The sequence below is a fragment of the Lepidochelys olivacea genome, assembly GCF_965140295.1.
Source record: "Lepidochelys olivacea isolate rLepOli2 genome assembly, chromosome: 3".
NCBI lineage: Eukaryota > Metazoa > Chordata > Testudines > Cheloniidae > Lepidochelys > Lepidochelys olivacea.
The window spans coordinates 36,072,070-36,098,551 of record NC_140413.1 but is presented as its reverse complement, the minus strand read 5'-3'; the positions used below and the strand labels follow the sequence as shown (position 1 = coordinate 36,098,551).

At 39.9% G+C, this 26,482-nt stretch overlaps 1 protein-coding gene across 2 annotated transcripts in view; it reads right to left on the bottom strand.

The window, feature by feature from the left end:
- EIPR1 (EARP complex and GARP complex interacting protein 1) overlaps positions 1-26,482 on the bottom strand; it is a 167,880-nt gene that overhangs the window by 137,814 nt on the left and 3,584 nt on the right. The window contains exons 2-3 of one of the 2 annotated variants that reach the window (XM_084622370.1): positions 19,334-19,417; positions 12,462-12,594 (exon numbers count right to left, since the gene is read on the bottom strand). In XM_084622370.1, coding sequence (XP_084478496.1) covers positions 12,462-12,594; positions 19,334-19,417 — 217 coding nt within the window. Of the gene's footprint in view, positions 1-12,461; positions 12,595-19,333; positions 19,418-26,482 lie in introns of those variants that run through there. The other variant, XM_084622371.1, reaches the window with a different exon arrangement.

Here is a 26,482-nt window from a genome sequence, read left to right as displayed (position 1 = left end):
GTCCTTTTCTGCAGAACTGCTGCTTGGCCAGTCAGTCCCCAGCCTTTGGTGGTGCGTGGGATTCTTCTGTCCTAAGTGCAGGACTCTGCACTTGTCCTTGTTGAACCTCATCATATTTCTTTTGGCCCAATCCCCCAATTAGTCTAGATCATTTTGGACCCTATCCCTACCCTCCAGCGTATCTACCTCTCCCCCAAGCTTAATATCATCCACAAACTTGCTGAGAGTGCAATCCATCCCATCATTCAGATCATTAATAAAGATGTTAACCAAAACTGGCCCCGGGACCAACCTCTGGGGTACACCACTTGTTACCAGCTGCCAACTAGACATTGAGCCGTTGATCACTACCCATTGAGCCCGACCATCTAGCCAGCTTTCTATCCACCTTATAGTCAATTCATCCAAATCCATACTTTTTTAACTTGCTGGCAAGAATACTGTGGGAGACCGTACCAAAGGCTTTGCTAAAGTCAAGATACATCACGTCCACTGCTTTCCCCATATCCACAGAGCTAATTATCTCATCATAGAAGGCAATCAGGTTGGTCAGACATGACTTGCCCTTGGTGAATCCATGTTGACCGTTCCTGATCACCTTCCTCACCTCCAAGTGCTTCAAAATGGATTCCTTGAGGAACTGCTCCATGATTTTCCCAGGGACTGAGTTGAGGCTGACTGGTCTGTAGTTCCCCAGATTCTCCCTCTTCCCCTTTTTAAAGATGGGCACTATATTTGCCTTTTTCCAATCGTCCGGGACCTGCCCTGATCGCCACAAGTTTTCAAAGATAATGGCCAATGGCTCTGCAATCACATCAGCCAATTCCCTCTGCACCCTTGGATTCATTAGATCTGGACCCATAGACTTGTGCATGTCCAGCTTTTCTAAATAGTCCTTAACCTGTTTTCACCACTGATGGCTGCTCGCCTCCTCTCCATACTGCGTTGCCCAAGACAGCAGTGTGGGAGCTGACCTTGTCTGTGAAGACTGAGGCAAAAAAAAGCATTGAGTACTTCAGCTTTTTCCACATCATCTGTCACTAGGTTGCCTCCCCCATTCAATAAGGGTTCCACACCTTCCCTGACCTTTTTCTTGTTGCTAACATACCTATAGAAACCCTTCTTGTTACCCTTCACATCCCTTGCTAATTGCAACTCCAGTTGTGTTTTGGCCTTCCTGATTACACCCCTGCAAGCTCGAGCAATATATTTTTATACTCCTCCCTAGTCATCTGTCCAAGTTATCACTTCTTGTAAGCTTCCTTTTTGTGTTTAAGCTCACAGAAGATTTCGCTGTTAAGCCAAGCTGGTCGCCTGCCATATTTGCTATTATTTCTGCACATCGGGATGTTTTGTTCCTACACCCCCAATAAGGCTTCTTTAAAGTACAGCCAGCTTTACTGGATTCCTTTCCCTGCTCATATTAGCCTCCCAGGGGATCCTGCCCATCAGTTCCCTAAGGGAGTCAAAGTCTGCTCTTCTGAAGTTCAGGGTCTGTATTGTGCTACTCTCCTTTCTTCCTTTTGTAGCTCTGGGAAGAAGGATAAAGGAGTTTGAGGCACAAGTTGTGTTCTCGTCCATCCTCCTTGTTGAAGGAAAAGACCCAGGTAGGGACCATCGAATTGTGGAGGTAAATGTGTGGTTATGCAGGTGATGTCGGAGGGAGGGCTTTGGATTTCTCGACCATGGGATGTGGTTCTGGGAAGGATTGCTAGGAAGAGATCAGATCCACCTAAGGAAGAGAGGGAAGAGTATCTTTGCAGGTGGCTTGCTAACCTAGTGAGGTGGGCTTTAAACTAGGTTCGCCGGGGGATGGTGACCTAAGCCCTGAGGTAAATGGGAAGTGGGACATCAGGAGGAAACACAAGGAGGAGGGTGCAACAGGGGAGGCCTCTTCATTCATATGGAGAAAGCAGGGCAATCGGCTAGTTATCTTAGGTGCTTGTACATGAATGCAAGAAGCCTGGGAAACAAGCAGGAAAAATTGGAAGTCCTGGCACAGTCAAAGAACTATGATGTGATTGGAATAACAGAGACTTGGGGAGGTAGCTGACATGACTGGAACACTGTCATAGATGGGTATAACCTGTTCAGGAAGGACAGGCAGGGGAGGAAAGGTGGAGGAGTAGCACTGTATAGTAAGAGAGCGGTATGATTACTCAGAGCTCCAGTATGAAACTGGAGAAAAGCCTGATGAGAGTCTTTGGCTTAAGTTTAGAAGCAAGAGCAACAAGGCTGATGTCATGGTGGGTGAGTGCTATAGACCACCGGACCAGTGGGATGAGATAGACGAGGCTTTCTTCAGACAATTAACTGAAGTTTCCAGAACACAGGCCCTGGTTCTAATGGGGGACTTCAATCACCCTGACATGTATCTTGGAAAATTATATAAAACATAGCTTCAACAGGAGTGAAATACTTGAAAAAGCACAAATTAAAGACAAAAAGCTGACTATGACCTAGGGGTGATAGAAGATACTAAATTACATAAACTTGCAACATGGCAGCAAAAAGAAATCCAATACGAGTTAGAGCAACAAAACACAAAGGTATTACTACTTTATGGAAGAGATAGTCCCTTTCTATATAGTATGTAGAACATTGCATAGCATCCTGGACACATAACTAACTGAAAGATGGGCATAATTTGTAAAAATATAGGGACGAGCAGGAGAAATGGTTACTTAAGCATTTGAGAAAAGAAAAGTTTGAGAAACAATTAAAGTTATATTTTACATATCTATCTTCACTAAACAACAATTGTGTGCATACATGCAAATACTGCGGGGAAGTGGAGGTGAGAAACAGGACAATAGCTACGACTCTTTGAAGGTCGTCAAAGCCTACAGAGGAAGTGAAAGAATTCAGAATGGTCCACCAAGATATAGCGAGGAGTAATGTGATACAACTCAAAAAACTCCAGGAAGGCAACATAGTCTAGTAGATAAAAAACCACCCAATTGGCATTTAAGAAACCTGAATTCTTATCCTGGCTCTGCCAGTAACCTACTACGTTACCTTGGCCTAAGTCACTCAACTCTGTGCTTGTATTTCCCTTCAAATCCTTTGTATGCCTTACTCCACAGCAGGGGTTCCCTAACTTGGTTCGTGGCTTGTTCAGGGTAAGCCCCTGGGCGGTCTACAAGATGCTTTGTTTACCTGAGCGTACACAGGTATGGCTGCTCGCAGCTGCCAGTGGCCACGGTTTGCCATTCCCAGCTAATGGGAGCTGCTGGAAGCGGCGAGGGCCAGGCTACTGCTTCCCGCAGCTCCCATTGCCCAGGAACAGTGAACCGCGGCCACTAGGAGCTGCAAGCAGCCGTACCTGCGGACACTCAGGTAAACAAAGCATCTTGCGGCCCACCAGGGGCTTACCCTGAACAAGCCGCAAACCAAGTTTGGGAACCCCTGCTCTACAGTGTAAATTTTCAAGGTATGAATAGTGTGTCTCACTGTGTGTTTGTACAATGCCTAGCACAATAAGGCCCGACTATTGGTTGGAAACTAGAATATCATAATTAACAACATACAGACTGCTGGAAACTTTTTCCAAAAAGTTTCATCTCTCTCTGTGTGGAATTATCTCCCTCAGAAATCTGAAAAAGTAGCAGAAGTCACTGTAAATGACAAAATAGGCATTTTTACATATAATAGATAAGAAGCCTACAACTAGCAGAGAGATTGAAAAAAGTTAATTTGGCAATCTCAGATTCTGTGGATTTTCTAAAGTTAAAAAAACTGTTTGGATTTTTTTAAGACAGATAGTGTCCAAGTCTATTAAGATGGGATGATCTAGATGTAAAATATGGTTGCAAGAACCAAAATATTGGTTAAAATGCTAGCAGTTGATGTGATGACAAGGAAGAACCCATTGGACTGGATTCCCTGTTAAGAATGTAATAGCAAATTAGGAAACAATAGCAACTACTGAAGTGAATGGCAACACGAGGGCTGGGTTTTGTTGTTGTTGTGGTGGTGGTGGTGGTAGTATGTGTGTGTGTTTTTAAATCAATTTAGTTAAAGGTATCCTAGTAAAATAGCTTTGGTAACTGAATTCGGAGTGTTCCAATTGAATGTATTTATTTTACAAGACATGTTTGCATAAATAGCATATTCAGTAGACGTATTAAGTTTTTCCTAATTTTTCAAGAATGAAGAGATACTTGGAACAACAACATGTTTGACCTCTCCAATTTCACATGCAGAAAATTTTACTTGTCTTCAGGAGTGACAACTTCTTCTTGAGAAAGCAGCAGGTCACCAAGCTGTTACAGGATGAAGATTGTTAACTTTGTTTCACCCACGTGCAAGCAATCAGTGAATATACAGATGAGCTTTAAGTACTATTCAGTCAGTCTAATCTGTCACTGCCAGAAGTAAGAGTGCATAGTCTATCTTCAGCTGTTGGGAGATGTTTGGTATTTTCCTGACAGGAAATCTTGTCTAATGCTTCTCACCAATCAAAGTTCATCTTGAAACGAAGGTTGGTGTATGGTTGCTGACAATGTAGTTATTCATAGGTGAGCAGTCCATGAGCTTTATGCTTTACCTGAGGAACAAAACTCTCTCTTACTACAAGTACATACTCTACTCCATGGGAAGGCATTTCTGGAGAAATACCCAGGTGAGTAAGCAGGAAAGGAATTTTCTTTGACACCAATGTCTAAGTATCTTGCTTAATGTTTGTAACTTGGATATGCACATTACTGCCAAACAGAAAAATGCCAACGGAACACTGTATTGAGTTATTGTTGACAAATCTTCAAGTCATCTAGGACTAAGGATTTTCTCATCCTTAATTATATCAATAGGTGAGCCTGTAGAACAGAGTTTAGATGCCTTTTTGCAGAACCCTTGTTTCATAGGCACAGAACATATCCTTTAGGAACATAAAGCTTTAACTCTTTTCCAAAACTAGGATTTATTTTCTTATCTTTTTGATCTGGAGAAGCACAAAACCTTCAGTAGGGAGAGTTGTCATATCAAGTAACGAAACTACAGCAGAATCCTCTGTAAGGACTTCTCTTAGAAGCTCAGAATGTGTCAGTTGCAGAGGGTAAAATAGTTTAAAAGCTTACAGATAACCATACCTTTTATATGATTCTCCAACTCACATAACTTGAGGGGAATCATGAACAGGTAGGAATGGAGAAGAGTAATTATTTCCTGATGAGCAGATTTTAGTAGGGATGAAGGTACACAATGCAATCCAAAAGCAAGTCTGCAACAATCCTGGTACTTCAGAATCAAGTTTTACCTAAATACAAGCATCCCTAAGTTCTATAAAAACATCCAAGGTAAATGCTAAATACTAAGCACACACAATACTAAGCATTTACCTTGAACAACTAATATCTAAACATCAATTATGCTCAGAGATAAAATAAGAAAAATAGAACTTTAATCAGTTAACCAGGACAACCAGTCAAATTGCTAAAGCATCAAAGACAGATTGAGTGACAGACAAAAAGAGTAAACAGCAATCATGCTTATTTCAGGTACCCGATAACCTCAGATAAAATTCACACAAGAAAGAACCCAGCTATTCATCATTCTGTCCTGAACGTAAACTAGTACACACAATGCCAGCTACACAAAAAGCCCTTTCTGAATAGGAAGGTAAGTCAGAGGAACTTAGGTTCTTCTGAAAATGTAACTTTCACTCCCAAGTCACAGACAGTTTTTGAAAATTTTAGTCATGATATAATAAGTAGCCAGAGGTAGATCTTACTATGAACTGCAGTTTGTGTGGGTTACAGCTCCAAATCAGATGGAAGGAGATACTTGTGCACTGAAACAAGTACTCACATGGTTTGATCTTAAGAAACTTTCAACCCTTACTTTAAGCAGAGTTAGACTGCACAAAAATAATATGTAAATTTGATAGCTAAGTGCTATCAAAATCAGTTTTAGACTGAATGAGTTGCATAATAATGGTTATATTATTCTAAAATGTTTTCAAGTAACAGATTTTACTTCTGTCCCTCTGGATTTTGAGATCCTTAAGAAAATCTAATGTGTACATCATGAAGGCCTAGCCAAATGAATAACAATTTTTAGATATTTACTGTAATCATAACTAACGTTGGAAGTGAGATTGGAAATGAAGCGTATGTGATGTTCCACCTTTGTCTGCCATTAAAAAAAAAAAAAAAAAAACAGCCATCACATTACTGTGAAAAGACATTACTGGAAGTAAGATGGTGTAGTTAGCACCTCTTCTCTCACTGCTACGTGAAGTTGGTTTTTCATGTTTTTAAAATATTCTTGGTAGGTCTAGAAGTACTTTAAGTAGCATGTTTTGTATTTCTGCGTCCCCATCATCATTCCCTCCACACATTTGTATCCTTTGGTCATGTTCAGTTTGTTCTGCAAGCTGTTCTAACAAGGATTTTTAATTTCCTAAAAATATTTGAAACTATAACCCAAAATTGGTTCAGATAGTATGGTGGTGAGTGTAGTGAAAAGTGCAGTGTAAGTCACTAAACAGAACAGATCCTCTTAATAATCAAATAATGTTTCTGTACTATGTAAATACTGCTGAATGCTAGCCCCATCAGTCAGCTTACTGTATAGTAAGTCATGACTTGTGCAAGTTGTCAGTACAGTGGTGGTATTTGTGCCTTTTTTAAAATCTTTCCTGTAATTTGCCAGAAAGAGAAACAAATAGGAGGCAAAAATAAAAAATACATCCTAAAGGAAAAATTTTTTGGTATCATAAAAATCCCCACCATCATCTCTCAGTACAGTTCTGGATGGGAAGCAACACCAAAAATCTTCTGACTTTTTAATTAAGGGTTCACAGTTTCTGACAACTCAGGAGCAGATGACAAGCCTGGACATGTACTGAATTATTTAAAAAAAAAAAAACAAAAAACCTCATCCTCCTCGCCTTTCATAAGAACAAATTCTATCACACACATAAATACAGGCCCTTCACCAGAGGGAAATGCAATGGTAGTTCTTACCTCTTTAAAATACTTTGATTTTGCCACTATTTAGGGATGTAAATAGCATTTAAAAACATAACTGTTTAAACTATTAAAACTATATCAGTTAAACATTTAACCATTAATGAGTTCACAACATAGGTGTGGAACTAAGAATGTGGGGACTGCTCAAGCTCCCCAGGTTTTACCCAGGGCCCCAGCTGCCAGCTCAGCACCCACCAGCCAGCCCCCCTGAGGTCCCAGGGCTCCACTCCCAGCCCACCCCTAGCTTTGACCCCAGCCTCAGCCCCCTTACCATTTACTGAATGCATTACCGGTAAGACTGATGCTTATCGGTTAACCAGTTAACATTTTACATCCCTACCACTATCAGCTTTCTCCTCCCAAGATTCAGGTTCAGCCAGCTGTCTCATCCAGATGCTGATCGCAATCAGAAGAACCACCGTGAAGCTATTCTAAAGTGACGAACCTGTACTGCTGATATTTGAGACCACTGCACTTAGCAACTTCCCATTCATCCCCAATGGAGTCACATAGATGTTTAAAGAACAGAAGAGAGAATCATGTTTTGTGGGACTCCCTCAAGTCTGGTGAGTGCTCTGAAGTAAAGGAGCACTTTCCCAACACCACACTTTGTGAGCATCCTAAAAGGAAGGACCAGAGCTATTTCAGAGACTTCCCATCAACACCAACTATGTCTCCAAGACAGGACAGTAGTTTGCCATTATCAGCACTGCACACAGATCCAGAGGGATGAGTATGAACATCCTCCCTCTATCCATGGGCAGGGAAAGTGCCATAAGCATGAAGAACACTTTCTCTGTCCCATGACTTGGACTGAACCTCATTTGGCAAAGATCCATAATATTGGTGTGGATAGGAATGTTTAAAGATAGTTCTTTGCCAGCTTCCCAGTTATCTTGTTCAAAAATGGGAGGCTGGATACCAGGTGGTATTTTGTAATCTTTGGACTAACCAAACCTTATACAGCTAGACAGTAGCTTTAAGGTGAAAAAGTAGCACTGACACCCTCCATCAGTAGAGATCCTGTGTGCTGCTTTCACCAACAATATGCACCAGTCTCAATCACAGATAGTGAAAGATTTCTATCAGCGCTTTTACAGTGTCTTTCTCCATAATGTACCAGATGCCACAGGGCAGCGAAGAGGTTGTGCGTTGTCCGTCTTATATTTTGTATATAGCTCCTGCTTCCAAACATGGCTTCATGCCTCTTGTGAAGGTGGTTTCCCAGCCAGATGGTTGATTCAGAAGAGAAAATCTTACTACTGCAATTGTAGCTCTGGGTGCAGCTGCTATGTATTCTGGGAAGTTAAAGGCAGGAGTAGATGCTAGAAAGAGGCTCTGACTTTTTAAAAGCCTGCCAGAGCTGCTGCTGAGTATCATCATCTCGTTACTCTTGAGGAAATATATGAGAAACTCTGTAGGAGGGCACTCCTCTTGATCAATAAATTAGTTCATAGCCTCCATAACACAGGAGGAATGACCAAAAACATCACAACGGTACACAATACTGGAAGTCTGCTTTTTCTTCTGTTAATACTATCATATTATGAAGTGATTCATGTTTCCCACTTATTCCATTTTAGATCTTGATCTCTGAATGGTGTAACTTTCTGTACTGAGTGTATGTTTCTCTTAGCCAGTTCTTACAATACTTTGAACTAAAATTAAACAGACATCCTGTGGGTTACAAACCATTTTGTAGTACCATGGCTATGTGTGCTGTGTCTCAAAATATACAAGATAAGGGAAACATCTCAGAGTAATGAAGTCCATTAAACAGAACCAAAATGTTAGCGCCCTCTGTTGAGTAGATGCCATTACTATAACATCTAAATAACTTAAAGTTTAGATATGTAATATCTAAATAACTTAAGTGCAAAAGATGGATGGATTGTACTGAAAATTGGAGGGTAACAAAGAGCTTGCAAAAAATATTTTCACCCTAAGCCAGGAAGGTACAGAGAAAAATAGGGAAACAGCTAAGCTCACAAAAAAAATTGTTTAGGGAAACAGAGTATTCAAGATAATCTTGTAGCAACACAGGACAGACTAACTGAAGTTAGAGAGTTTAGGAAGAAAAGTAGCCCATCTCAAAAGTGATACATCAGATTGAGTGAAAAACACCGAAACAGAGGCAAGATTACACTAATATGCATTAAGCCTCACAACAGATGTGATATAAGTAGGGAATATTATTCAAGTAGTAAAAAATGGGGTACACAATCTGTATTATACTCAACCTCCATCTAAAAAATGGAGGTTCAAATTTCATGATAGCTTGCAAAAAAAAAAAAGGTAATTATGTCTATCCATTTAAATATATAGAAAGAAATAATTAAGATTCACAAATACTTCGATGCATATATACTGTGCTTTTTTCTGGTTTATGAAACAATAGGAAGCCACAGTTCAGTCTTGACTTTGGTAGTTAAATATACTTCAAAAAACAAACAAACAAATAAAAGTTATTCCCACTGAGGTTATTCCCATCCAAGGCTTTTTCGTATAGTAAGTTTGCTCTTGTATTTAAGGAGACTTGTACAGAAGGGGCTCATAAGTGCTTTACCCATTAGCTTTCTCTCAAAGAGCTTTGAAGTGAAAACGTAATTATCCCACTTTTCTTCTTCCCCAGATTTTGCCCATCGTTTTGGTAACTTCAAAGATAGCTACTAAAAATGGCCACAAGTCACATTTTTCTTGTGTCCTGCATTAGCACAGCACATCTCTCTCTCATACGCACAATTTTGAAGTGTTATTGCCATCTTGCTGAAGTACAAGTGCTGGCAATAGACTTTTTCTGTCCCAGTTTGAAGAGGGGCAGCAGATAACCCAGACTGACCAAAATGGACAGACTTATTTGAAGGGTGTGTGTGTGTTTTTTTTCTTTGAAGGGAAAGACAGTGACCTTGTATTAATTACCTAGTCTCATCCAAAAAATTTCTTATCAATTTCCAGTGAAATGTAGCACCATAACATCATCTTTTCAAGTATCAAAAATTACTAGACAGCACTTATGTAATTGTCCATTACAGAGAAGACATCTCCCTATGCGTTATAATAATCAAGTTAAAAACAAGCATATAACTAAACAAATATGTCCAAGAGAAGAAGGCAACTTCTGTTATGGATGACAAACTAATTTACAAGAAGTTCAAACAGAAGAGATCCAGAAAGAAGGAAAAATAAAATATTAGAATACCCTCTCAGTTTTCCATGTGGCACTAACATGATTTAGCAAATACTAAGCTGAGGAACACAGCTGATTAAATGGTCTATGGGGGTAAGTAAATAGAAATAGGGAGACACAATATAGTGCAGTGACTTGAAAGCTAAAATTAATATTGTGGTTGAAAATGGGAGCCTATCTAAATTTTCCAGAAGGAGTCTTATGCTGCTAATTGAGAGATGGCTTCAATATGAATAACTAAGGCTATCCCAAGACAACCCCTCATATGTCTGGTAGCTAGACAAGAGGAAAGTTAGAGGCTCTTCTTACAGTGACAAAAATATGCAGCCAAAGTAGTAGCTTTAAAAGGGTTTTGATTGTTTCATTTGCTCGCATTACTACTTAAAGTAAGTTGCCCATTACATTCAATATTATAAGAACACCACACTGTGTGTTTTCTACTCCATACATTGTTAGTTAGAAACATCAGTAATAAATTTCTGAATCAGAACTTGTTTTCTCTTAAATGCTTGTGGCCGATTATTCTAAATGAAGATGCATGAAGCCCACATAATACAACTTAATATACATAAACTTGTTGAAGTAAACAAACATGAGCTAGAATACACACAGGCCAGAACAGAAAAATCAAACATGTGACCTAGACATGGGTCCAAGCTGCAGAGATAAAAAATGAATATAGATTGAAACAGAACATTACAAAAAAACTGAGGTGTTTAGATTCAGCCCCATCATCTCTAGTATAAAAATATTAAATAAGCTACCTATTAAACAAATGCAATTCTTAAACTATTACACATATTCCTATTACAAACAATGCAACATGATACAGTCTTGAACAGTGATTTTAGAAAGATTTTCATTAAAGTTTAATATTTTCTAGAAATAAAAAAGTCCGAAGATAGCTGTAGACATAGTTTAAAACTATTAATGTTTACATTCAAAATTTTATATGTAAAAACTGAAAAAATGAATGGGACATCATCTACCTACTTACTCCACTTGCTGTACAACCGTAAATAAAAACAAGTATCTAATTTGTTCTTTAACACATTTCACACTATGCACAGTTCAAAGCTCTTTAAAATTTGTACTCACCAGCTCAAGAAAACTAACAAAAAATAGCATTAAGAAACTAGGGGTTTTTTGGTTTTTTGTTTGTTTTTTTTTTATAAACAAACAGAGTATACATGCACATTACCAGGTGATTTTATCAAGGAGCTACTGAGAAACTATCCTGAAGTTGTTTAAATAGGTATAGAATTTTAGGACAGATTCCAGCTCTTTCAACCTTCCCCATGGATCACTGGCAAGGTGAGGAAGTTATGCCCAATAAGTCACGCCAGTAACATTTTGTCTCTGTCTTTCAGTCCAATTCCCCCTTCAAATAACTAAAAAAGTTTGTTACTGTACCCATCCACTATGAATTAGTCTTAGTTTTGTTAAGTGTAAGAAAACGTTATTTATTACCATTTTTATTAATGGGTTAGAATACCAGCAGTAAGTTAACAGAGTCTTAATTTCACAGATACAGCAAAAAGGTTGAAGTATGACAAATAGCTGAGGCTCTGGATCGGTCTCGAGATTCAGGAAAATAAATGTTAATTTATATTCCATTCACACTGAGAAGGTTATCTTCAAAAAAGTATGGCCTAGAATTTATTTTAACGAAACTGAATATTTATTCAAACTACTATCATACGTCCCTTTGCTTGCCAGAGATAAACTTCCCACTAACTAGTGGGAAAAGAGTGATTTTTTTCAAACCTCAGAATATGTAGTCTTCACATATTCTAGCCCAGGAAGCATACAGAGCATCTTCAGACAATAGCTGTACATGCAAGTTTAGGCTGGCCAAAGAGTCTTAAGCTGTTGCTGGTGAGATATTTTAGGTAAAAACTATACAATCCTCTATGTGTGTATGAGTATTATATATGTAATTTGTAACTACTATATTAAAATGCTTCTGCACTTTCTAGAAGAGATTAGTGATGGCAGTACACTATTTTGAAACCACCTTTTACGTTACCAGTTTGAAAAACCAGTAAACATTAACTCTAAAAGTACCGAAGCCTACAAAAATATAGATATAAGGCAACTCTAGTTCAGTAAATTTAATCGGGCAAACAACTTAGATTTATTTTTTAATCTTGCTTCCATAATGTATATTTAAGAAAGCGTTTTGGAAAAGTGCAAAGAGATCCCATTTTAAGCTACTCGTGTATTGCCAGATGTGCAGCTATTGTAAATCCCATAAATATTAAAACACAAGTTCAAATAAGTTGTGAAAATGCACTTACTTTTATTGTAGCAGGTTGCTAGCACACCTTTATCTGCAGGACTGGCACTAATGTGCCAAATTTCACCCACTTCATGGATGAGAACATTTTTGTTTATAATGTTATTTTCATCATCAAAATCTATTATGTGAATCTACAAATACAATAAAAAGATAACATTAGGGCTCCACTGTTTTCCTATGGGTCTTAATTATACATGATGACAGCACAGAACCATGTAATATGAGTTTTATGACTGATATCTACTTTAATTAATTGTTATACTAACAATATAACTCTTTAATTTCATACAGGATATTTTCTCTAAAAAAAGTGATTATCTTATTGTGAAGAAATCCCTTTTGTTTTTTTTCCCTGGTGTTGCAACTACAGCATACAACTGCATTTTCCATTTGATGGTTAACAGAAAATGAGCTACTAGAGCCCTAAACTTGCAGCTCATCACTTTGCTAGCATTCAAACCCTCCATTAGATGTCTAAGATAATTCTGTATCCAGATCAACAGAAATGAATCTCCCTTAAATGGATAGGAGGAGGGATTATTAGTAGATGTAATAGGAAAATTGATGCCCTACTAGAAGTTTTTCAGCACTCTCTCTTCAGCTATTGTATATACATCTGCACTTATCACCGACATCAGGAAATCTGTCACCATTTAAAAAATTGACATGGAAAAAAAATTCAACCTTTCAACTTATAACAACAGTCAACTTAGAATCTAGCCAATTGTTTATAAGTTTTAACAAGTGGTTTCAGGTGTTACTCGCAAACCTCCCCCTTGCCAATTTTTTCTTTTGTTTTATAAACACTTTTCCCTATTTTTAAAAATTAGCTTTATTTCCTCAGCTACCATGTGGAAGACTCACACAAAAAGCAGGGGAAACGGACTACGACTGCCCCCGAAAAACACTTAACATGCATGAGTAACTTTACCCATGCAAGTAAGCCCTATCAGAGGTTCAACAACAGAACCCTCTGCATGGCGAAGAAAAGAAATTAAACTAAAGACATCCTATTCCCTACTAATTAGATCATACTAAAAGCTTAGCCACACAGTGCTGTAGGCAATTTTTTTGAAGTTTCAATGTGCTAGATAGAACCAATCAAGCCAGTTTCAGGATTTGGTTAGTTTTGCAGTACTGAGTATTCCCTTCACTACTAGATGATCTTGCTCTCAATCCATCAACTCCCAACCATAGCAAGGGTTATATCCTCTAGTCTCGTTCATCTCAAATTAGTATTCATCTTTTCCTCACTCTCTTCAGTGCTGCCATCAGCAATTACTTTCTTAAATTGGACTTTGGTTCCCGATACTAGTACCATACTCCTAGTCTCCTGTCAGACTCTAAGAATCTAAAATGCTCAAGGAGCCATCTCTCTCCAGTCATCATCTGATGACCCAAACCATGAATCCATCTATGAAGCGAAACATTATTCATCCCCTATACCAAGGCATATCCATCTTCCTGTCCAATTTAAAGTGACCCTCTGCCTTTCAAAATATTGTCCCTGGTTTCACATTACCTTAACTCTTGCTTGAGCATAATCTACTCTGCCAGACCCTACCTTGGCCTCCGCTACATCCTGTTCCCACAACTGCACATTATGACTTGTGCTGCCTCATCTATAATGATTTCTCCCTCATTTCATCTTTATACCTGACCTTCAGGCCTTCTCTTTTTAGCTCTTGACAGTCTCTGTAAAGCATGTTGTGAGACTCTTTATCAAAGGTAAAATGCATACTTGTACTGGATAAACTTACAATTCCAACTATTTGCAGACAAACTGGGAGCAAAATACTGTATATATTAATTTGGGAAGTGAAGATAAAGAGAAGACAATAGCAATGGACACTGGAATTAGTCAGTGGAAGAATTCCTTCCTTTTATAACTCTTTGGCCTACAGTACCTCTACACAGCCCCAAAGTAAGGACTGAAGGGCAATTCCTATTATTCCTGCGACGTGAATCTTTTACAATTGCTTCTCAGTCTTACATCCCTGAGACAGTGTATTTGCCACTGAATGCATCCGATGAAGCTCACGAAAGCTTATGCTCAGATAAATTTGTTAGTCTCTAAGGTGCCACAAGTACTCCTTTTCTTTTTGCGAATACAGACTAACACGGCTGCTACTCTGAAACCTGAGACAGACAGGATACCTCCAGTTCACCATTTCAAGTAAGAGAAAGATATATAGCAGGATGTTTAGAATGTGAGAATCACTGTACTATCCTGCATATGGGATAAAACTTTATGCCTATGCTGCAGCATGCAATACATCAGTCCTGCCTGTTTGCATCTTTTCCCTATTCTCAGCTTCCTCAAAAAATGTGAAACCTTCCACTGAAATTATTAAGTAGACTCCTCGCAGTGCAATTCGTTCCCTAAAGAAGAACTACAAATCAAAAATCCATTTACTTCAACAATGTGTATTATATGTCCCCCATTAACCAGGGTAAGTGGGTCATTCAGCACATGAACCTAAAGAATACCTTTTACCCTTATATAAGGCCCTTCAAAGTCATATAGACAGTTTCTACTCTGCTGTGAACATTCTGCTTCAGCTGATCTCACAGCTACCAGGTAACTTTGCAGAAGCGAAGAGTCAACTCATGCAGGTTGAGGATAAATCCTTGATTAAAATAAAATTTCACATTTGACAAAAGGTTATTTATTTTTATATCCTTTTGGTGTAGGGAAAAATATGAAATATCCTTCCTTGGTAGCTCTGACATGCATCCTAGGTACAAGAAGAGATGCTACAGTGAAGTGTGAACATGTTGGACTGCTGTAAGTAAGAAGGGAGGGGGCTTAACAACGGAAAAGAAATATTTTCTCTCCACGGTTTTTGTGCTAATGTTCTTCTTAGCCTGGCCATTGTGAGCATTCAGCACATATTCCTAAAACTGATGAAATCTTGTTAGTTCTTCTGTCATTCATATTTAGTATTTTCTTCAAATACATTTGGGCCAAATTTATACTTAACATAATCCGATGCCATAACGGCAAATAAGACAGACCACCTCATATCACACTCTCATATGGGCTTCAACTCTGAAATGTACTAATCAATGTTGTTCAAGACAGACATCAAAGATCACCTAGGATGCATGTCACAGCTACCAAGGAAGGATATTTCATATTTTCCCTACACCAAAAGGATATAAAAATAAATAACCTTTTGTCAAATGTGAAATTTTATTTTAATCAAGGATTTATCCTCAACCTGCATGTGTTGACTCTTCGCTTTTGCAAAGTTACCTGGTAGCTGTGAGATCAGCTGAAGCAGAATCTTCACAGCAGAGTAGAAACTGTCTATATGACTTTGAAGGGCCTTATATAAGGGTAAAAGGTATTCTTTTGCTTTATGTGCTGAATTATTATTGTTCCTACACTTTTAATATAAATGTTACAAATTAAGTGGTTTTCTGTTTTCAGTTAACCTTCTGTAAATAGCTACATTTCTTCAGCTGCAAAGCTGTTTTTGAACCTCCTAACTCCATAAATCAGGGCAGCTCTAGAACTAGCTTTCTTCTACAACACACCTTTATGTGACTTGAAACAGAACAAGAGATTCTGCATATATTGATGCTATATGAAAAACCGTCCTGACTGTATAGAGCCTCATTAGAAGTCACAGCACCAAAGGTGCCAGCCAGCTACTAAAGATAGGTCAAGTAATGAGAAAAAAGTGGTGCAGAATTAAGCAATAATGATTAAGGCCTATAACATTTCTTGGGGATTAATGACTAGCTGGGAGAAGATGATAGCATGAAGCACACCCAAGTGCCATTAACCACAACTATTTGTTAATAGTCAGCTAAAAGCCCTGCACCTCTAATGTTTAGTTCTATTCCCTTGAAAAAGAGAAAAAAAGTCAGATAGTGAAAAAAAGTGCTTGATGCAGGGTCAACATGTACCTACCCGGTTAGAGTAAAGAATTAGTGCCCACGGTCACCTTCTCAGAACCATGTCAACATTTCCCTTTCAGTAAATGTTAATGATTTGAAACTCATTGGATATTAGGTGACAACTAGAAGCTGACTTCGTCCTTAAAAACTAGTAATTAAATCCTCTGCTAAATACTCCGTGAAGTCAAAGATAGTTTATCCTAGGCACAAAATTACATGTAATTACCTAGTTAGTATAAAACACCTTCACAGTCAATAGTTAATCTTCAGGCACTTCACTATCTGAGATATAACAATGAAAAAAAGTTTTGCTCCTTGGTTTTTTTTAAACTAATTTTTTTCTGTAAGTCATTTTCTTCTCCCTCTGCCAACCATAGCTTATAAAGATATATAACACTGCACCCAGACCTTTATACCTTGAACGGCTTCTCTTATTATTTATACACCATGTGCTTTCCCCTCTCCAAAACTCAGTTTCAGGTAGCTTTCCATTGCTAACTTCAGCTCCAGCACTATCTGTTCTCCCTTGCATGCTAGGTTATATTTAACAGGAGAAAAACAAAATAATCTGAATTTTGAAAATACTCTAGGAACATTGATCCCTTCCCTACATTTTCTATCGCAGGGGTGGGCAAACTATGGCCTGTGAGTCAGATCCAGCGCCTCAGGGCTTTGGATCCAGCCAGCGGGATTGCCAGCCCCGTGGCACCGCTGACCCCACACCAGGAATTGGCCGACACCACGTCTCTGCGGCCCCCATGGGAGCAGGGGCAGAGGGCTCTGCGTGCTGCTCTTGCTTGTGGGTACCTCCCCCGAAGCTCGGTTTGGCCAGGAACCGGAAACTGGGGCCAATGGAAGCTTCGGGGGAGGTACCCACAGGTAAAAGCAGCACACGGAGCCCTCTGCCTACCCTTCCTGAGGGGCTGCAGTGCCGGCTGCTTCCTGGAGCAGCGCAGGGCCAGGGCCAGGGCCAGGGCAGGCTCCCTGCCTGCCTGCCCTGGCCTCGGTGCGCGCCGCTGCCATCCCAGAGCCACTCCAGGTAAGCAGTGCTGGGCCGGAGCCCGCACCCCAAACCTCTCCTGCCCCTCGCACCCCAAACCCCTGTCCTGAGCCCCCTGCTGCACCCCAACCCCCGGCCCTGAGCCCCCTCCCACACTCTGCACCCCTCCCTGCACCACTGCCCTGAGCCCCCACCCCCTCGTGCACCCAACCCCCTTCCCTGAGCCCCCTCGTATGCCCTGCACCCCTCCTCTGCCCCAACCCCTTGCCCTGAGCCCCTTCCTGCATACGGCACCCGCTCCCACACCCCACACTCCCTCCCACACCCCAACCCCCTGCCCAAGCCCTACATTCATGGCTAATTTCCCCACCCAGATGTGGCCCTCAAGCCAAAAAGTTTGCCCACCCCTATTCTATCGTGTCTCCTCAGTCTCCCACTCTTGGTATGTTTTTATTTTTCCATCATATTCTCTGTCAATTGGAAGGAGTAAGCTTTTCAGGGCAAAGGTCTGGTTTTCATACTACAGAGTGCCAATGTGACTGTACGAACAAACAAGGTGAAACTGCTGTGTTTGCTATGCCATTATGGATGCTGTGTTCAGTGGTTAAACTGAGGTGGAAGGTGGTGGTACTGTTCCAACCATATGAACCACCAAAGTGAAACGCTGCTCACACTGGATTGTACAGCTTTTCAAAATATGATTGTGCATGCCCTCTGAACTCAGCTCCCCATTGACAGAGCTTGACTTTGTCCATGCGCTCTGCTAGGCTCCTTGGGCTCAGCTCCTTCTTGACTGGCTGGGGGGAGGGAGGGGAACATCTCTCAAACTCAACACCTACTAGTAGCACCAAAATGAGAAACAGAACATGAAAAACAAAACAGTTCATGTTGACATTTAAGTTACTACTGGGCATCTGAGACAAAACTTCACTAAGATGAATAGTGATGAGCTTCTGTTCCAGGCTCTCTCCTCTCTCTAAACATCTTTATGTCATTTATACCCTTCACATTTGAGTTTTCTTTGCAATCATAACAGCTGGAGATTGACTTTTAAAAAAAAAAAGAAAGCTGAGATTCTGGAGAATAAGATAGAAGTTTGAGAGAAGTGTCAGCACACTAAAGCACCATGCACCTCCTGAATCCAAGCTCTGTTTGTGTGCTAAAGGTATTAGTGAATAAATACTGTTTCTGAAACTATTCTAATGTGAAAAGTCAGTGACTGTACTAACACTATGGGTTTTTTAATCTAGTTTAGGGCTCCAGCCTGCCATTCAATATAAAGGCTTATCCTAAAGTTAATCTTATAAAAAGTCAGCTATTTTACTTTTACAAGGAAAGATTGGACAAAAAAGATGGCTGTGTATAGGCTGTACGTCACTGTAGCCTTTACTCCCTGCAGAAACACAGTGATGGAAGTTTTATGGATATTCACAGGCAAAAAATGAAGTTTTTCTACAGCTCTATTCCCATGAGCCTATTACCTACACATACATGTCTTTAAGGAGTTCCACTGAAGTAAATCATGAGGGCCTAACTACAATTTCAAAATGGAAAGCAGGATTTTATTTTAATTGGGTTATCTGTTCTGCAGTTTAAACTGGTTCTACAAAATCAAAAGCAGAACTTAGTAATAGAACTGGTCAAATAATATTTGTTAAATAACTCATTTGATTCATTTGTAATTTCTCTCAAATAAGTTATGATAAACATTTTTAATTAATTATTCACCAGTCTTAGAAAATGGGGCGACTATGAAATTATATTAACCTTTAAAAAAAAAAAAAAAGACTTCTCATTCACCTAACTAGTTATCAAAATGTGTACATTTTGTTCACATAATACATTTTTTAAAATAAAGCATCTAATGCTCAAACTTGGCAGGAAAGTGAAGTAATAGACCAGTAAAAAAAGTTAAAGAATATTCCTGATACTTAACATGTATTATTCTGACAAAAGTTTACCTGATTATCATATTTGAGAGACTGTGTCCCAACCAAAAATCGAATGGCATCTGTTTCTGCTATCTGGGGTGTTAAAGCACGTGCCTAGCAAAAAAGAAAACCATTATAAAAATACAATGCAATACATTATTGATAATTTGTGAAAATCTTGGAACATAAAAGACATCCCAGTTGATCACCTTGAGCACCAAACTTTTACACTGCATCTTTCTCCTGAACTTTATCTGTATTTAGGCTATTTATCTAAGTTTTCTAGTGTAAGGATTGCTTCTCACATCTGTAAAGTACCTACTATACTCTCAGTGCTAAATAAATATGGACATATTTATTTATTTTTAAAAACCACGATTCAATGTTAAGGATTTCTCCCAAATTAATTATTCTTAATGAACCCAGAATCATGGAACATGGGAAGGACGCAGAAGTGGCTGCAAAAATACTTAAGCCGGCTGCAATGACAAAGGGCATTCTTGGACAAATTATTCAAAATAAATATTTTACACCTTTAAGTAAGATCCGGGAACTCACACAAAGTCACCAATTCATTCTTTTCCCTACTATTCATAGGAGAGAGCAAGCTAGAAGGAAAGAAGTTCTTGGTCCTCCTTGCTTTTTAACATTAAGCCACTGAAGCTAAATCCTACAAGAATGACCAAAATGGAAATTATCACCCTCCACCTACTCATAAAAAAGGCACAGCACTGACAGTGATAATACAGCCTTTCCCGCCCTCCCTTGCCATTTGCTTCCACCCTGTCCCCAAAGGACCTCCTCTCAGCGGTAGAGGATATTTCAGTCTTTGGCCAGTTTGCTAAAGAGACCAATAAGATGCTATAATATAACGTCAGATAACTTTGGAATTCACATCCCCACTTGCTCTTAAATATCCCAAATCTGTAGATACTCCAGGCAAAGCCAATATTTTTAAGCAGGCATTTTGGAAGGACTGAGGTAGCCAGTAGCTCTGCCCACCTCCACTACAACCATTCTTTTTGGCTGACGTAGTTAAATGCTGGGTGATTAGGTCCAGTTTTGTTTTACTATAGCCTTATTGATTAGGAATCAATTTTTAATTGATTTAGAGAGACACGTATTTTAGGAGTATTATTATTTTATTTATTTCATTTTAACCACAAGTTAATTACAGAATAGTATTTTGGAAAAACCCACTTAGATCTTCATTGAATAAAACAAGCAGTCCAACCATCTGTTTAGGGGGTTCTGATCAGACTGGACCTCGAGTTCAGAATTCATTCTGGAACATCACTGAACAGATAAACATTTCAGATGCTAGACTGAATACTGATTTTAATGAAAAACTACATTTTCTACTTTAGATTTAAATCTGACATGGGTAACAAGTGAAATGAGTTTACAGGTCAAAAACTAGTACACAGTGAGCATTTAAACAAATCATAAAGTGAGTAGAAATTTTGATTCAACTGACGGTTTATTCTCAGGACATGCTAAAATCTGAAATAATAGAAAAGAATCACTATGGATTTACAATGGCAGATCTATGCAATGAAACTTACATCGCATCTATCTGCATTGCGTCTATACAGAGCCAGCGTTGCTAGTCTGTAGTGTTCGGTGACAGCAAGAAAATTCACCAAAAAGCTTTTAATTTTTATAAAAATGTATATTGTGGATTTCCCCCCAGCCATGGTGAGAACTTCTCTTCATTCCAAATCCCCTGCCAAGTTCTTTTCACGAAAGCACCACTAGAAACAACCCAGTCATTACAAACCTTCTTCAATCAAATAGACTTCAGTTGTTTAACAAGTGGAGTAGAACAAAACAACAACAACAAAAGATCTCCTGGGTCTTTCATGGAATAAAGAAATACTGGTAAGAACTTTGTTCCCTCCTCTTTAAAGAGCCTCTTTTTAAAAGCAGTTTAGACTCAAGGTGCACTTTAAAAAAAAGGGGGGGGGGAATGTCACCATATGCTGACATTTGTCTATCAACTTTTTCTTCTTCCTCCCCCTCCAAAAAAAAATTAAAAATGGGAATTGTATTTTTCCCCACTCTGTTGAAAAATATGAAAAGTTTGGGTTAAATATCTGAAATTGTAATACATTTCAAAATAAAGAACTGACTTCCTACATGTTATCCTTATTCAAAGGATGGAAAAATGCATTTGTGTTTATCAGATTCAGATCTGTCAATAGGGGCTTACCAGTATCTGAGACAGTTTCATTCTTAATACGGATAATGGACCTTCAGATGGCCCATCCACAAGTATGCAAATCTGTTATTTTTTATAGTGTCTACTCAGGCAAGTTGATTCAGAGAAAGTCACACTGGCAAAACAAACAGCTATTGGTGTGCAGAAATTACTGCCTACCATGCTGACCAGTACTGCCTCTTGTTTAATTGTACTTCCTTGTTTGTGTATATCCACCTGTTGTCTTCCGTCTTAGACCTAAATTGTAAGCTCCTTGGGGCAGGGACTGTCTTTTTGTTCTGTGTTTGTACAGCACCTAGCACAATGGGGTCCTGATCCATAATTAGGGCTCCTCAGTGCTATAGTAATACAAATAAACAAACAATAATTTCAACAGGTGATAGACGTACTTCAGATGGACAGAACATGTGGTCAATGTATAGGAGAGTAGTACTTCAAGCTTTGGCAACTGGTTGTTTAAGCTCTCCTCCCCGACCCTAATGATAAGCGTTGGTATTGAGTCACTGTGCACTGCTGCTGTCCTCCTCCATTTGAAGCATGCACAGCCTAATTCACCAGAAAGCTTGAGATACAGAAAACCTCAGCCCCAATATCCACAATTGAATAGGTATAGGTATACCCTAGTTAATACTGAAATACAATGGTTATACTGAAAAGCATATGAACCACAGAGACGTAATCTAGTCAAGTGAATAAAATGAACTGGCATTTTCATTTACTGCATCCTAAAGCAGTTTATAGAGCCATGAATTACATAGCTGGAGAGGAATAACCATATGCATGCAAAAAAAAGGGTCTATAATGCATCATCTGTTTCCAAGGTAGTGAAACTATCATACTTTTAGTAGCAGCAGTAGCAGCTCTGAATCAATTTAAAACAAACCTTCCACCCCTCCACTACAGCAAAAAAGGAGACAAAATATTACTTAAGAAAACAGTCATGGGATAAGAGGGAAAGTCTGCTCATGGATCAGTAACTGGTTAAAAGATAGGAAACAAAGGGTAGGAATAAAAGGTCAGTTTTCACAGTTGAGAGAGGTAAACAACAGGGTTCCCCAAGGATCTGTACTGGGACCAGTGCTGTTCAACATAATCATAAATGATGTGGGAAAAGGGATAAACAGTGAGGTGCCAAAGTTTGCAGACCATACAAAATTACTGAAGACAGTTAGATCCGAAGATGACTGTGAAAAATTACAAAGGGATCTCACAAAACTAGATGACTGGACAACAAAATGGCAGATGAAATTCAATGTTGATAAATGCAAAGTAATGCACACTGGAAAATGTAATCCCAACTACACAGACAAAATGATGGGGTCTAAATTAACTGTTACCACTCAAGAACGAGATCTTGGAGTCATTGTGGATAGTTGTCTGAAAACATCCAGTCTGTGGCTGTGAACAGCTCTGAGTTACCGAGTGTTTTTTCTCTGATGGAACTGACACTATTTGTCATGAAACTGTCATCTGACATTCTTCTCATCTGGGGCCTTTGACACATTCAGCCGATGTCAAACAGCTTGGTTTGGCATGCAAGTGGTCAGCTTAGGGCTAGTGGTTGCTGAACTGCGCAGACTAATCAAATTCCAGCATTTCCAGTTTGAGTGAGTGATATCTAGATTCTGAGTCATCTCGTGCCATCATGCCCATCTAGTAGCACCCAGTAACTCAATTAGATGGGTCAGTTACATTTGGATCACCAGAGGATTCATATTGAACGGAGAAGTTGAGCATATTTATCATCAAGGCACAGTGTGTAGACTAGATTATAGCCATGCTTAATGGATGCGTAGGCAGCTTTGAAGATGGCTTCTCAGAAATGACTGAAAGCTACATCGACGGGGAAGATGCGTGATGGTACAGAGACAAGACCTTATTCTAAAGCATCTGTGTACTTCTTTCAGTCTGCATTTCTGAAATTCCATCTTGGTTTGTTAAAGATTCTAATGATTGGGAGCTGTAGGCCAATGTGAATAATAGAAGGTCTGTGTTGGTTGTGTGGGAATCTTCCAAGACCAGACATAATGCAGGTTGGGAGTGACCATCCACAGATAACACCCAGCACAAATCAGGAGAGTATTCACAAGATCATCTGGCTTAGCAGAAAGTGCCTCTCTGCTTTGCATCATGGAGGAGGGCAAGATCATTGTTAGATGCCCACTCCACCAGTTGGTCCCCATTAGCATCTGATGCCCCAAGTATCCCCAGTCAGGATGGTGACTGTTGAAGTCAGCAACATAGACTGCTGCGTGAGATAGTCTTGACAGAACTTTCTGGTCCCAATTAAAATACGGTGGCTTGTCAACATTTGTGATCTGGAAACTTTCCACCTGAGTCACAGAAACTAGTAGATGTAAGCTCAGTGGCATCTGAGATGTTTGAACAGATCAGCAATGGATCAGCATCTGACCTCTGTGGCAATGGATCAACATTCTTATTGCTCTCCCTGTGAATACTCAGTTCATACTTGGGAAACTGATGACCTAACCAGCAGACCACACTGAAAGTCCTTTCTAGGGCCGAATATCGATCACCTGCCAGATGACATTCTTGATGCAATTCCTTCCTCCAACATTTGACCCATCAGGCTAGCCCTGAGTACTGCAACTCAACATTGCAGGATTGTCAGTAGCCAAATGGAGCAGCAGCAGCGATTTATCCTGTTGTCACAACAATGACATCATCTGCCTGCACGAGATGCACACTTCCACTGCAGAAACTGGGACTAGACAGCTGGGGATGGATCACTTGATAGCTGCCCTATTTTGTTCATTCCCTCTCAAGCATCTGGCATCAGCCACTATTAGAAGATAGGATACTGGGATAGATGGACCATTTGTCTGACCCAGCATGACCATTCTTAGTTCTTATCACATTGGTGACTCATATTCAATTTGTGATTCACTTTTAAGCCTTATCCTTTTCAACACTACTGCTGCTTAGGCAGTTTTCCCCCATTTTGTAGTTGTATGTTTGATTTTTGCTTTCGAGATGTAGCACTTTGCACTTGTCTTTATTAAATTTCATGTTGTTGATTTCAGAGTAATTTTCCAATTCGTCAAGGTCACTCTGAAATCTAATCCTGCCCTCCAAAGTGCTTGCATCCCCTCCCAGCTTGGTGTCATCTGCAGATTTTAGAAGCATACTGTCTGTTCCATTATCCAAGTGATTAATGAAAATATTGAACAGTACTGAACCTAGAACAAATCTCTGCAGGATCCCACTAGATATATCCCCAAGTCTGACAGCAAATCATTGATGATTATTCTGTCAACCAATTTTGCACTCTTCTTATGGAAATTTCATCAAGATCACATTTCCCTAATTTGTAGAGCTGTGTCAAAAGCATTACTAAAAATCAAGATATACCACATCTACAATCTCCGTCTATTCTCTAGGACAGTAACTGTGTGAAAGAAGAAAATTTGGTTGACTTGGCATGATTTGTTCCTGACAAATACGTTGGCTATGATTATTATTACCCTATTATCCTCTAGTTGCTTACAAATGATTATTTAATAATTTGTTCCAGTATCTTTCCAGGTATTGAAGTTAGGCTGTCTGGTCTATAATTCCCCAGCTCCTCTTTGTTCCCATTTTTAAAAATAGGTGCTATGTTTTTCCTTCTCCAGTCCTCTGAGACCTCATCCATCGTCCATGAGCTTGCAAAGATAATCACTGACATTTCTGACATAGCTTCAGCTAGGTCCTTCAGTACCCTAGGATGAATTTCATCAGGCTCTGACTACTTGAATACATCTAACTTATCTACATGTACTCTAACTTGTTCTTTCCCTATTTTGGCTTGTATTCTTTCCTCCTTGTTGTCAATATTAATTGTGTTAAACATCTGGTCACCATCAACTTTTTTAGCGAAGACTGAAGGAAAATAGGCATTAAACACCTCTGCCTTCTTGATGTCACCTATTATTACCTCTCCTTCCCTGCTACATACTGGACCTACACTTTCCTTTGTCTTTCTCTTGCGCCTAAGATATTTACAAAACCTCTTCTTACTGCCTTTTATGCCCCTTTCTAGGTTTAACTTATTTTGTGCCTTAGCCTTTCTGATTTTGTTCCTACATGCTTGTGCTATTCTTTTGTACTCATCCTTAGAAATATGACCATTCAGTGTTCACTCTAATTTTTCCCACACATGCATGGAATGAATTTTGTTGTGTGTCACACATCACCTCCAAATTGGTGCACGTAAGAAAATGTATGTGTTGGGAGTGAGGCTGAGGGGTTCAGAGTGTGGGAGGGGGCTCAGGACCGGGGCAGAGGGTTGGGGTGCAGGAGTGTGAGGGCTACAGCTGGGGCTGCGGGTTCTGGGGTGGGGCCAGGGATGAAGGGTTTGGGGTGCAGGCTGCCCCAGGGCTATGGCAGAGGACTCGCCCCAGCTCTCTTTCCCCGCCGCGGCAGCTCAGGTCCTGGACTGAAGGGTTGGGGTGCGGGCTCTGCGGTGGGGCCAGGGATGAGGGGTTTGGGTGCAGGCTGCCCCGGGGCTACTATGGGGAGAGAAGACTCCCCCCAGCTCTCTCTCCACAGCAGCAGCATCTGGGCGGAGCCCTAGCCGTGGCAGGTTGGGGACCAGGCTGAGTTGGGGCCGGGGCACCTATCCTCCAACTATGCCGGGCGAGGCGCGCCTGTCCCCCCATTCGTGGCAGATCCACCGGGGTTGGGTTTCCCAAGTGCCTGCATAGCGCTTAATAGACTGCTGCTCGGCCACGCAGCTTACAGGGAATTTAGGACCATGCTTCCACTTTTGTTGGATTTCTTTTTGATTTTCAAGTCATTGAAGACCTCCTGATGGACCACACACCGCCATTCACCCAGCAAACAAGCAGCAGACATATAGTGATCCAAGGGGATCCATTCGCCACATACTCCAGTTTAGATGATCAACCTTCCCAGATGTAGTCCTGGACTAATGAAACCTGATCGGGTCTCTCAGG